Below are 14335 nucleotides of genomic sequence, written 5' to 3' on the forward strand. Positions count from 1 at the left end.
GGATCGGTGATGATCTGGGGGTGCTTCAGCAAGGCTGGAATCGGGTATGTACAAGGTTGTCCTGGAAGAAGACTTGCTTCCTTTTGCTCTGACATTGTTCCCCCCACTCTGAGGATTGGTTGTTCCAGCAGGACAATGTGCCATGCCACACAGCCAGGTCAATCAAGGTGTGGATGGAGGACCACCAGATTAAGCCCCTTTCATGGCCAGCCCAATCTCCAGACCTGAACCCCATTGAAAACTTCTAGAATGTGATCAAGAGGAAGATGGATGGTCACAAGCCATCAAACAAAGCCGAGCTGCTTGAATTTTTGCGCCAGGAGTGGCATAAAGTCACCCAACATCAATGTGAAAGACTGGTGGAGAGCATGCCAAGACGCATGAAAGCTGTGATTGAAAATCAGGGTTATTCCACCAAATATTGATTTCTGAACCCTTCCTAAGTTAAAACATTACTATTGTGTTGTTTAAAAATGAACATGAACTTATTTTCTTTGCATTATTCGAGGTCTGACAACACTGCATCTTTTTTGTTCTTTTGCCCAGTTGTCATTTTCTGCAAATAAATGCTCTAAATGACAATATTGTTATTTGGAATTTGGGAGAAGTGTTGTCAGTAGTTTATAGAATAAAACAAAAATGTTATTTTTACCCAAACACATACCTATAAGTAGTAAAAACAGAGAAACTGATAATTTTGCAGTGGTCTCTTAATTTTTTCCGCATCTGTATGTTGTTCCAGGGACATCATACCCTGCGACCTCATTCCTGTGTTGTCCCTGGAACATCATACAGGAGAAAGGCCTCCATACAGTAGCTAATGTGACCAGACTTTAAAACCAGACCAACCTGTACTCTTACATCCACATTTGCACACACATTTTAGATAGCAATAGTTACATTATAAAGCTGGCACCGCTAAATGGAGCTATTATTTCGATTTAAACAGCAAATTGCCGATGCAACTGTATGCTGAAGGTGTTTCTGTTTTCAGCTCTGTGATTGGTCATACAGCTGTCAGTGCCGCAGCATGTGTTTCCAGGGGAACCAATCAGCGCGCGCGTTGTTCGCTTGTGGACCTGGTGTGCAGGCTGACACCGGTCGTTAACGTAGTTAGATGTGAAGAACTGTAGCTGGTCTGTAAAAATAAAAGCCTTCCCCTGGTGAGGAAGGAGAAGCGGCGCAGGACTATGGACCCGGTGAACAATGCTGAAACAGGAGATACAGAAACCGAATTGGAGCCGGTCTACGTTCTCATTCCGAAAGAAACGCGGTGCAAGAAGAAGGAGCAGGAAAAACTGTCCGGAGTCGTCAAGAATGTCCATAGAAAACTGCGAAGAAAATACCGAGAAGGTAGTTACGCGTCGTTAACTTTAGCTAACTAACATTAGTTAGTTTAACCTGCTAGCAAAATTCAGGGGTCCGGCGTCTGTCTCAGCAAACGGTCCATTTAAACTGGGCGAAAATAAGGCCCCAAGTATAACTCTAACGTAGCTAGCTTGCTAACATGATTTCTTATTTTGGGGGCCTTGCACATACTGCAAGTGGCGGGCAACATGTCAGGCTCCGTCTGCTCGACTATTATCTAAAAAACATTGTCATACAATAGTAGCTAGGTGGCTAGCTTGTGTTGCTACATTTCACTTATTTATGATCAAACCAGACTAACGTAACGCTAGATCAGGGCCGCCTGGGAATATTTCAAGCTGCGGTGTGCACTTACTAACTAGGCTATGGTTGTTTGGACCTTATTGTATGATTTGGCATTCATAACAAAATTCATAATCGCCTCTTACATTACCTACAGCCATAGTCATTTGGGAAGGTTGTTCAATCGTAACATACTGGATCATGGGCACTGTCAGACAGGTGAGCCTGGGTTGTATGGCTTTTGTGTCACCTGTTCAGAAACTGAAAATCACGACAAAAATAAGATAAAATGTTTTATTGTCACATACACCGGATACAGTGCCTTCAGAAAGTATTCATACCCCTTGACTTATTCCACATTTTGTGTTACAGCCTGAATTAAACATGTATTACATATATTTTGTTCTCATCCAGCTACACACAATACCCCATAATGAAAAAGTGAAAACATGTTTTTAGAAATGTTAACACATTTATTGAAAATGAAATACAGAAATATCTCATTTACATAAGTATTCACACCCCTGGGTCAATACTTTGAAGAAGCACCTTTGGCAGCGATTACGGCTGTGAGTCTCTCTGGGTAAGTCTCTAAGAGCTTTCCACACCTGGATTGTGCAATGTTTTCCCATTATTATTTTCAAAATTCTTCTAGCTCTGTCAAATTGGTTGTTGATCATTGCTAGACAACCATTTTCAGGACTTACCATAGATTTTCAGGTAGATTTACCAATCCAATTACTGTCTTCTTGGTAAGCAACTGCAGTGTAGATTTGGCCTTGTGTTTTAGGTTATTGTCCTGCTGAAAGGTGAATTCATCTCCAAGTGTCTGGTGGAAAGCAGATTGAAACAGGTTTTCCTCAAGGATTTTGCCTGTGCTTAGCTCCATTCTGTTTTATCCTGAAAAACTCCCCAGTCTTTAACAATTACAAGCATACCCATAACATGATGCAGCTACCACTATGCTTGAAAATATGGAGAGTGGTAATGTGTTAGATTTGCACCAAACATAATACTTTGTATTCAGGACAAAAAGTGAATTGTTTTGCCACATTTGTTCAGTATTAGTTTAGTGCCTTGTTGCAAGCAGGATGCATGTTTTGTAATATTTGTTATTCTGTACAAGCTTCCTTCTTTTCACTCTGTCAATTTGGTTAGTATTGTGGAGTAATGACAATGTTGTTGATCCATCCTCAGTTTTCTCCTATCACAGCCATTAAACTCTGTAACTGTTTTAATGTCACCATTGGCCTCATGGTATGATTACCTCATCTCTGTACCCAACACATACAGATAATTGTAAGGTCCCTCAGTCGAGCAATGAGTTCCAAACAGATTCAACCACAAAGACCTGGGAGGATTTCCAATGCCTCGCAAAGAAGGTCACCTATTGGTAGATGGGTAAAAAAATAAAAATACATAGAAAATCGTGGAGCATGGTGAAGTTATTAATTGCACGTTGGAAGGTGTCAATACACCCAGTCACTACAAGGATACAGGCATCCTTCCTAACTCAGATGCAGGAGATGTCTTCCCCCATTCAATGTCTATCTTTATTTATTTTTAACCCATCTACCAGTAGGTGACCTTCTTTGCGAGTGTTTTTTCCCCTCATAAATAACAACTGGTGTGCTGTTTCAAGTGTGAAGGAAATCTAAAGCTTTTTGCTCACCTGATATAGAATACCTCATGGTAAGCTGCAGACCCTTTAATCTACCAAGAGTTCTCATCCATAATTGTCACAGCTGTCTACATCCCTCCACAAGCCAACACCACTCTGGCACTCAACCTATATGGGCCATAAACAAACAAACTAACAACCCAAAGGCAGCGTTTATGGTGGGCAGAGACTTTAACGCTGGGAGACTTAAAACCGTCCTACCTCACTTCTACCAACACGTCTCCTGCGCCACTAGGAGCGCTAGGAGCGCTTTATTCTACCCACAGAAACTAATTCAAGGCCCTCCCTTGTCCTCCCTTTGGACCTCAGACGAGACATCAAACATGCAAAAGGACAATATCGAAGGAAGGTGGAATCCTATTACACCGGCTCCCAACAGTCGTCGAATGTGGCAGGGCTTACAGAAGATAACGGATTACAAAGGGTAAACCCAGCCATGAGTGCCCAGCGATGCATAACTTCAAAATGAGTTAAATGCCTTTTATGCTTGCTTTGAAGAATATAACGCTGTGCCTTGCGTGAAAGCCCCTGTTTTTCCGGATGACTGTGTGATCTCGCTCTCCGTGTCCTATGTAAGCAACATTTTTAAACAGGTTAACAAACACAAGGCTGCCGGGCCAGCCGGAAAACCAAGGCGCACGTGTTCTCAAAGCATGCGAAGACCAGCTGGCAAGTATCTTCAGACATTTTCAATCTCCCCTTGTCCCAGTCTGTAATCCCAACATGTTTCAAACTGTCCACCATTGGCCCTGTTCCAAAGAGCTCTAAGATAACCTGCCTAAATGACTATCACCCTGTAGCACTCACATCTGTAATTATGAAGTGCTTTGAAAGGCTCGTCATGACACACATCAACATCATCATCCCAGACACCCTGGACCCACTCCATTTCGCATACCGTCCCAACAGATCCACAGATGACCTAATCTCAATTGCACTTCACAATACACTCTACCACCTGGACTAGAGGGGAAATGAATATAAACGCAACAATTTCAAAGATTTTACTGAATGAGTTCATATAAATTCATTAGGCCCTCATCTATGGATTTCACATGACTGGGAATACAGATATGCATCTGTTGGTCACAGATACCATTTAAAAAAAAGTAGGGGCGTGGAGCAGAAAACCAGTCCGTATCTGGTGTGACCACCATTTGCCTCATGCAGCGCGACACATCTCCTTAGCATAGAGTTGATCAGGCCGTTGATTGTGGCCTGTGGAATGTTGTCCCGCTCCTCTTCAATGGCTGTGCGAAGTTGCTGGATATTGGCGGAAACTGGAACACGCTGTCGTACATGTCAATCCAGAGCATACCAAACATGCTCAATGGGTGGCATGTCTGGAGTGAATGCAGGCCATGGAAGAACTGGGATATTTTCAGCTTCCAGGAATTGTGTACATATCCTTGCGACATGGGGCTGTGCATTATAATGCTGAAACATGAGGTGATGGTGGCGGATTAATGGCACGACAATGGGCCTCAGAATCTGGTCATGGTATCTCTGTGCACTCAAATTGCCATCGATAAAATGCAATTGTGTTCGTTGTCTGTAGCATATGCCTGCCCATACCATAACCCCACCTCTGTTCACAACGTTGTCATCAGCAAACCGCTCACCCACACAACACGGGGTCTGCGGTTGTGAGGCCGGTTGGATGTACTGCCAAATTCTCTAAAACGACGTTGGAGGCAGCTAATGGTAGAGAAATTAACATTAAATTCTCTGGAACAGCTCTGGTGGACATTCCTGCAGTCAGCATGCCAATTGTACGCTCCCTCAACATGGCATTGTGTTGTGACTACTGCACATTTTAGAGTGGCCTTTTATTGTTCCCAGCACAAGGTGCACCTGTGTAATGATCATGCTGTTTAATCAACTTCTTGATATGCCACACCTGTCATGTGGATGGATTATCTTGTGCACAAAATTTGAGAGAAATAAGCTTTTTGTGCATATGGAACATTTCTGGGATCTTTTATTTCAGCTAATGATACATGGGACCAACACTTTACATGTTGCATTTATGATTGTTCAGTGTATGTGAGAATGCTGTTCATAGACTACAGCTCAGCGTTCAACACAATAGTCCCCTCTAAGCTAAGGACCCTGAGACTGAACTCCTTCCTCTGCAACTGGATCCTGGACCTTCTGATGGGCCAGCCCCAGGTGGTGAGGGTAGGCAGCAACACCTCCGCCACGCTGACCCTCAACACGGGGGCCCCTAAGGAGTGTGTTCTTAGTCCCCTCCTGTACTCCCTGTTGACCCACGACTGCGTGGCTACGCACAACTCCAACACCATTAAGTTTGCTGACGACATGACGGTGGTAGGCCTGATCACCGACGGCGATGAGTCAGCCTACAGGGAGGAGGTCAGAGACTTGGCAGTGTGGTGCCAGCACAACAACCTCTCCTTCAACGTCAGTAAGACCAAGGAGCTGGTTGTGGACTATAGGGAGAAAGAGGGGAGTGCACACCCCCATCCACATCAACGGGGCTATTGGGGAGCTTCAAGTTCCTTGGCATCCACATCACTAAGGACTTAGCATGGTCCACACACACCCGCACAGTCGTGAAGAGGGCACGGCAGAACCTCTTCCCCCTCAGGAGGCTGAAAAGATTTGGCATGGGCTCTCGGATCCTCAAAGTTCTACAGCTACACCATCGAGAGCATCTTGACCGGCTGCATCACCGCTTGGTATGGCAGTTGCACCGCCCTTGACCACAAAGCACTACAGAGGGTGGTGCAGACAGCCCAGTACATCACTGGGGCCGAGCTCACTGCCATCCAGGACCTCTTATATCAGGCGGTGTCCAAGGAAGGGCCAAAAAATTGCCGAAGACTCCAGCCACCCGAAGTCATAGACTGTTCACTCTGCTATCGTCCGGCAAACGGTACCGGAGACAGCTTCTACCCCCAAGCCATAAGACTGCTAAATAGTTCGGGTACCATTTAATTGACTATCTTGCACTGACCTTATGCACACTCACTAGACTATATAAACAACATTAAGGACACCTGCTCTTTCCATGACCAGGGTGGGAGATTACCTTTTTGGTCCACCAGCCACTGTGGGAGGTAGATTAAAAAATCTACCCGCCACTTAGATTTTTTTACCTGCTAAAATATGTTTTATAATTATAATTGACCATGACACAGCCAGGGCAAGACTGCAATAAAGCACATGCAGTTCTGACAATTTTCAGCCAGTAAACATGTGCACCTGCTTTCTCTCCGCACACACACATATTTATAGGCTATATATATATACAGTACCAGTCAAAAGTTTGGGCACACCTACTCATTTAGATTTTAGATTCTTCAAAGTAGCCACCCTTTGCCGTGATGACAGCTTTGCACACTCTTGGCATTCTCTCAACCAGCTTCATGAGGTAGTCACCTGGAATGCATTTAAATTAACACGTGAGCCTTGTTAAAAGTTAAATTGTGGAATTTCTTTCCTTAATGCGTTTGAGCCAATCAGTAATGTTGTGACAAGGTAGGGGTGGTATACAGAAGATAGCCCTATATATAATGGCAAGAACAGCTCAAATAAGCAAAGAGAAATGACAATCCATCAGTACTGTAAGACATGAAGGTCAGTCAATACGGAACATTTCAAGAACTTTGAAAGTTTCTTCAAGTGCAGTCGCAAAAACCATCAAGCGCTAAGATCAAACTGGCTCTCATGAGGATCGCCACAGGAAAGGAAGACCCAGAGTTACCTCTGCAGCAGAGAATTAGTTCATTAGAGTTAACTGCACCTCAGATTGCAGCCCAAATAAATGCTTCACAGAGTTCAAGTAACAGACACATCTCAACATCAACTGTTCAGAGGAAACTGCGTGAATCAGGCCTTCATGGTCGAATTGCTGCAAAGAAACCACTACCAAAGGACACCAATAAGAAGAAGATACTTGCTTGGGCCAAGAAACATGAGCAATTGACATTAGACCGGTGGAAATCTGTCCTTTGGTCTGATGACTCCAAATTTGCGATTTTTGGTTCCAACCGCTGTGTCTTTGTGAGACGCAGAGTAGATGAACGGATGATCTCCGCATGTGTGGTTCCCACCGTAAAGCATAGAGGAGGTGGTGTGGGGGTGCTTTGCTGGTGACACTGTCAGTGATTTATTTAGAATTCAAGGGACACTTAACCAGCATGGCTACCACAGCATTTTGCAGCAATACTATTTGACCATGGAGAGTGATGGAGTGCTACATCAGATGACCTGACCTCCACCCAATTGAGATGGTTTGGGATGAGTTGGACCACGGAGTGAAGGAAAAGTAGCCAACAAGTGCTCAGCATATGTGGGAACTCCTTCAAGACTGTTGGAAAAGCATTCCTCATGGAGCTGGTTGAGAGAATGCCAAGAGTGTGCAAAGCTATCAAGGCAAAGTGTGGCTACTTTGAAGAATCTCAAATTATAAAATATATGTTGATTTGTTTAACACTTTTTTGGTTACTACATGATTCCATGTGTTATTTCATAGTTTTGATGTCTTCACTATTATTTTACAATGTAGAAAATAGTAAAAATAAAGAAAAACCCTTGAATGAGTAGGTGTGTCCAAACTTTTGACTGGGACTGTACATACATGCATACCTCTTCCATTTCATCCCGACAGCAGATCTTTCACTTCGGCTGTTTTACACATAGGCCTATAGAATTGGGGAGGAAAGATAAGGGTAGCGTATAGGCCTAAAGATCGTGTAAAAATATGATATGCATTTCTGGTTCAGTTCAGTTTATTGGCCTTTGCAGGAATTAGTCTTGCATTCAGATGTAGGCTGTTCCGGCGTAACCAATGGAGGAATCTGCCAGTAAACCTATTCATAACAGATTGTTTATCACGAGGCAAGTCTCTCGTGTCAACTGCAGCTATTTTGAACCCTAAATTGGCTAATCTTACTGGAAGAATGTCCAGTGCCACACTTTCAGTTTTAGTCAAACCGTAATGGAGCTCTGCATTCTGTGTGTAGCTAGGCTGCAAATAGTGTAATGTAATGTGCTCTTGTGGTGGTCAACCTGGACAGAATATAGGTCTGTTAGCCACTCATTTTACTTTGCAGCCAATGTTTTCATTTAGTTTATTTAGCATCGGTTTGAATAGATACCAGCCTGCTTAAAAATAGTACCGTGTATGAATAGCCTAGGTCTATTTCCCACTGTGGTGCAGTCATCACACTAAATAAAGTAAAAACCGCATACAACAGGTATTTTCCACTCTACCAGTAGAAGGACTGACTGGCCTAGCAACTGCTCTTGAAAGACAAGACACTGGGCAGTTGTCCTGTCAGCTGACACCATGATTGGTTAATAAGTAGCTGACACCATGATTGGTTAATAAGTAAAGCATGATCTGTTCTGCTTGGCATTGGTACCACAGTAGTCATGCTTTGTACTAGGGCACTGCTGTTTATTCCAACCTGTCTTGTTGTCGTTTCATTTCTGCCAATCTGATATTGTTTTTTTCCTCTTGTAGTCATGGGATTTCTTCCTTATCAGCGTGTTTGCTCACACAAGCTAAACGCATTCTGCTGTACGCCTGTGAAGACCTGGTGAAGGGAATTTGTGAATATATATATATATAGGAACAGATGTGAAGACGTCTATTGAAAGTCTGGTTTTCAAATATGCCTCTAATGCCGGAAGGATGACACGAGTAACTGTTTTTAGAAAATGTTGAGGCAATGTTGTTTTAGCCTGTGTGGGGCTGAATGATAGTGATTCCTCTATTGAATGAATGTACACACTTTACAAGTAGGTACATTTAATGTTGGCTTATTGTGTACACTACGTATGTACTATGCTTGCGTGCCATTTTTAGAAACAAAACTGACACGACTTTCAATTTCAATTCCTACCATTTGTAATGATGAATTTGAATGTGATGAAATGGGAAACAAAAATCTCTGCCTGGCCCCCTTTCATTTGTGCTTGTTTGTTTTGCTATGTCATACTGTATAGTGTGAGGTAGGCTTGTTGTGTTCTGTTGGGTTTCTTTTCTCTGTTTCAACCTTCTGCCTGCCTTTTTTTTTCTTGTTCTTTCCACAGTGGGTGATTTTGAGAAGATCTGGCGAGAGCACTGTGAGGATGAACAGACTCTGAGTGAATACGCCCTGGCCATGAAGAACCTGGCCGACAACCACTGGGCCAAGACCTGCGAGGGAGAGGGTCGCATCGAGTGGTGTCGCAGGTAAAACGGTCCCCCCACAAATAACCCTCTGGCTACACTGTACTAGCTCAGAATGTTAATTGCGATGACTCTGCTTGTTGAATTGTCACTTAGTCCTGCATTGATGGCAATGCGATGGATTTGCCCCTATATTTCATTGCTCATCAGTATCGTTTTAACGGTGAGGCATCAATACCATGATGTGTGATGTTTTGGGACTATTTTTCCAGTGTTTGTCAGGAGTATTTCTTGGATGGCGGGATGCAAAGAATGTTGGAGAAGGATGAGAAGAGTGCCAGGCTTGCCATGGCCATGTCACCTGTAGCTCTGAGTGCCCAGCCGTATAGCTCCTCCATCCCCAGGTACTGTACTGTTGCAATGTTAAATCAAACCCTGATGATTTTTAACGGACTATTTTGCCCTGCTTCAGCATGCTCTATTGTGCGTTCATATTGACATTCAATATTCATATTTAATTATATTAGCTACTGCACTCATAAAGCACACTCACTGTATGTCAGACTTAACCCTAACTCTTAATGACTCTGATTTCTCTGCTTGCAGGTCCATCCCCCAGCTTGGTAAAATGCGGCTGCTGGACGTTGGCAGCTGTTTTAACCCCTTCCTGAAGTTTGACGAGTTCCTCACTGTCGGTATTGACATAGTGCCTGCGGTCGAGGTATGTATGATTTAATATCAGTGGTCACTCCTTCGGTCCCTGCTACAAAATCCTGACTCTTACTGTCTTACTCACTCATCTACGGCCGTGACAAAATGTCAGGGGTTTTCCAGACGGGTAGCTAGTTTATTGTGTGAATATCAGACCACGAAACAATGCTGTCCCTTGACAGTGAGTGTCAACACTTGACTGCAATGAAACCTGACCTGCTTTGAAGGAACTGGCAGAATATTAGCCTAGAGTGATTTGGGTAACCAAATGGTATAAGAACAGTGGGTTTTAGATGTAGGTCTAAAATACTGCAACATGGTAGACCTTTGGAAGCTACTCTAAAGTATCTGTTTCTGCTCTCTCCCCCCCCAGAGTGTATACAAGTGTGACTTCCTTAACCTCCAGCTCCAGCAGCCCCTGCAGCTGGCTGGCGACGCGGTGGAAGCCTTCCTGAGACAGCTGTGTAGCCCCATCGACGCACTGCCCGCCCAGCTCTTCAACGTGGTGGTCTTCTCACTGCTCCTTTCCTACTTCCCCTCACCTTACCAGCGCTGGATCTGCTGCAAAAAGGCCCACGAGCTGCTGGAACTGCATGGCCTGCTGCTTATCATCACCCCCGACTCCTCCCACCAGAACCGCCACGCACTCATGATGCGCAGCTGGCGTGTGGCAGTGGAGTCACTGGGCTTCAGGCGCTGCAAGTACATCAAGTTCTCTCACATGCACCTCATAGCCTTCCGCAAGGTGTCCCTGACCACCACTAGCGACCTGGTCAGCCGTAACTACCCCGAGATGCTCTACATCCCTCAGGACTTCCAATCCCCCGAGGAGGAGGACTACACAGACGTGCTGGTTCAGGCACACTCCGTCTTCGAGGACGACCAGCTGGCGTGGGGCTTCACAGAGCTGCCAGACACGCCCTACGACTCGGATTCAGGAGAGAGTCAGAGCAGTTCGGTGCCCTTCCTACACGAGCTGGAGGACCCCATACTGCTGCAGAGCTGAGCTAGACCAGCTAAAACCCTACTAGCTACTCTCTTCTCTCTCTCAGAAGTCCTTATTCAATCCCTAACGCTCCCCTTGGCCCTAACCTTTCAATGTTTGCAGATCTGTAAGGAGGAAGCAATATGGTTGTAGCTTTGCCACTGCACTGCTTATACCAAACCAGAGCCTTCAGACATGCAACATGGAGGGGATGGGGAGCAATCTGAGACTGGCTGTCTCTGTCCCCAACTGCTGCGCTGCCAAATTAACATGCTGCATTCTTCTCACACTCCTTCTCTTTTCCCTTAACTAAGCAATGCAGTTTGCACAGAGTGAAAGAAAAAGACGTTTACAGAAGTCAGTCGTTTATTATTCAATATCTTACATGGTTAGTCTCTCAACACAACTACACATACACACGCACACACACTTCAATAAATGAAAGGTTTTAAAAAATAAAAACATGGTAGCTGAATGCCCTCAGGATAGACGCAGAGGTAGCCTGCCCCTTGCGTTTCATCCCATCTTTGTGATCTGTCACGCTCTACTAACAGAAGACAACCAATCTTTACTATTTCAAAGGCTTTTTGTTGTTGTAGTTAAACAGTTAATGTGCTTCAGTGCCAGCAAACAGCTGACTTTAAATCCCTCTTAAAGAGACTGATACCACAGAGGTTTGTCAGGTTTGGTTAGAGTGAAAAGATTCAGATGGAAAGATATGCTTGCTTCTGTAAATCAGGCGAGGCTAGACTTCCTCTAATTCTTGGTGTGCATTTAGTTTTCCAAAAAAGAAAGAAAAAAACATTGTTGGACTCTCAGCAAACTATGTGATTTTGTTCTTATGAACACACTGGTTTTGTCCAACACGATGTGTGGCAATGCCATTTTTATTTCAGCATCTTTTCGGCTGATTCATAACAATTAAAGTGATATTTGTAGCATTTTCAGAACCTTAAGGTAGGCGTATGTAGTTACTTTTACTGATGTGAAACTGTTAACCGTGTTTTTTTCATAGTGTACTATGGTACGAGTGTTGCAAAATAGTCCTTGCTCTTTTTTCTCTGCTGGTGTGAAGAAACTGCTGTGTAAATCTGCACAGATGTGAGTTTACCTTCAATGTTGTAACCCAGAAGATTTAGCATTTTTTCAATTCAACCTTATTTGTAAAAAAAAAAAAAAAGATCTGATCAATAATAGGTCTGTAGTGATGTCTTGCCTTCTTTATAGGTAACTGTTGGCTTCTCTATAGGTACTGGTAACTATAGAAATTATACCGACCACACTATGTCCACTGAAGTGAAACATATATCGACCTAAGAGACACCAGCTCAAGCTGTAAGTCACACAGTTACTGTTTATTTTTATATATTGGCTTTTTCATTCATAGGTTCATAGTATCAACAAATACTGAGTCATTCATTGCATCAGTAAGTTAATTTGACTATCCCTTGTGTGCTCTGCTTAAAAAAAACTATTAACTCCAAACAATTGTCAAAATGATCTTATGAACTCTAATACAATTCCAAAAGATTCGCCTCAATGAGGTTTTGCACTAATACCATGCTGTCTCATTAGTCATGCAATCTTTGATCTCATCAAAGTGCATTTTAGCAATAGCCAGGTGTATCCTATACTGTATCCTTATGGGGAAGGTTTCTGTGTTGTTCTCAATGACTCTAGCGCCCAAATACTCATTTGTTACATATTTGTAATGATATTTCCTTTTGTGTGTGTGTGGAGATATGTAGGTTGAGTGTGCATGAGTGTTTGTTGTAATGTACTTGTGTGTGGCACTTCATAAATAGTAGACTAATATCTCAGCTGCCATGAGTCATGTGATTCCTGTCATGGGGGGGTATAGGGTGCGTCCCAAAATGGCACCCTATTCCCTATGGACCCTGGTCAAAACAAGTGCACTATGTAGGGAATAGGGTGCCATTTGGGATGGACACTTATTAATATAACCAGTATGATGTACCTGTACCCTTAATGTTCTCACATCAGTTTACCTGGAATCCTAAAGGTGCCTTCTTACTTATCCCCGGTGATGTTTTTGCAGTCCGCATACAATGGGCTTTCTTTGCCAAATGATTGTGTTATGTGCAACTGTCCAAATGAGCTACCAGCTACCACTTAAAAGTATAATTGGCTCAATGTTTTACTCTTAAGAACAATGTGTTTTGTTTAAATGATGTCATTTGTCATTTATAATAATTACATATTGCTATACATCCGTTGTAACTAGATAACTTTCTGGTCAGTTCATGTTTGATGTACTTTAAACTATTTATCTTTAGTAACAGAAAATATACTTTTGTCATTACAAATCATTTTCTTGAAGGTTGTGAATTGTACCAGTAAGCAATTAGTGATACACTCATCTTTGTATCTGTCTTCCAAGAGTTTGAGTCCATTACTTTCATAAATAGCTTCATTTTCAGTATTAAGGATTTCGACAATTGCAGGACAATGTGTGCATGGTTGTTTTTCTCTTTTATAAATGAATGTAAATGCAGCTTTCATGTCTGATTATTGAGTCCTCCATTCAGTTTTTTTCTACATGACTGAGGTAAACTTGTCATTTTATTGAGCATATTTATTAGAGCATAAATATAGCAAGGTGTAGTAGGTTTGACTTCTATTGCAAGATCATTGTAATTTGAATATATAACCCCCCCCATATTTCTCAATGTCAAACCAGAGTTTTGGGTTTAAACAAACATCTTCTCTTTTCAGAAAGAGAGAAACTCAATTAATAGGGATAGAATAGCAAAGTCCTTAAAAAAAAATCTCCCTGAATATTATAGGCTGCAGCTCAGCTTCAGAATGTCATAGAGAGGAATCAATATATCCCCACATGCATCGGAGTCACGTCTTTCGCGGGCATTTTAGAGCTTGTTTCTACCATGAGGCATCGCGGAGTTAAGCATAGTTATAGAACGCTTGATATAATTTGGATACGTTTTATGCATTTATTTCAAAATATAAAGCAAACAATAGATATCCTTTTTGCCCTTTTCTTTAACGAAGGGTATGTTATACCCTCATTCAATTCGAGCCCTGGTTTTAACCAAACACACCAAGCCCTTCCCAGGCATGGAGGTATTTAATCAGTGCATGCGACAGTATTGGAGTATTTGGCTATACCGACATCTATGGATAG

At 42.9% G+C, this 14335-nt stretch overlaps 1 protein-coding gene across 2 annotated transcripts; it reads left to right on the plus strand.

Annotated features, from left to right (window-relative positions):
- The first annotated feature begins 660 nt into the window (after window positions 1-660).
- LOC121576899 (S-adenosylmethionine sensor upstream of mTORC1) lies at window positions 661-13687 on the plus strand. 2 transcript variants are annotated; one of them, XM_041890454.2, is made up of 5 exons: window positions 661-1353; window positions 9398-9539; window positions 9749-9880; window positions 10083-10197; window positions 10561-13687. In XM_041890454.2, exons 1-5 carry the CDS (start codon window positions 1191-1193, stop codon window positions 11191-11193), a joined length of 1185 nt encoding a protein of 394 aa, XP_041746388.1. In that variant the 5' UTR covers window positions 661-1190; the 3' UTR covers window positions 11194-13687. The 2 variants fall into 2 exon arrangements, with proteins under 2 accessions (XP_041746388.1, XP_041746389.1); XM_041890455.2 differs by lacking the exon at window positions 661-1353 and adding an exon at window positions 8704-9103.
- Window positions 13688-14335: the final 648 nt, after the last annotated feature.

The sequence above is a fragment of the Coregonus clupeaformis genome, chromosome 11 (genome assembly GCF_020615455.1).
Source record: "Coregonus clupeaformis isolate EN_2021a chromosome 11, ASM2061545v1, whole genome shotgun sequence".
NCBI classification, from domain to species: Eukaryota; Metazoa; Chordata; class Actinopteri; order Salmoniformes; family Salmonidae; genus Coregonus; species Coregonus clupeaformis.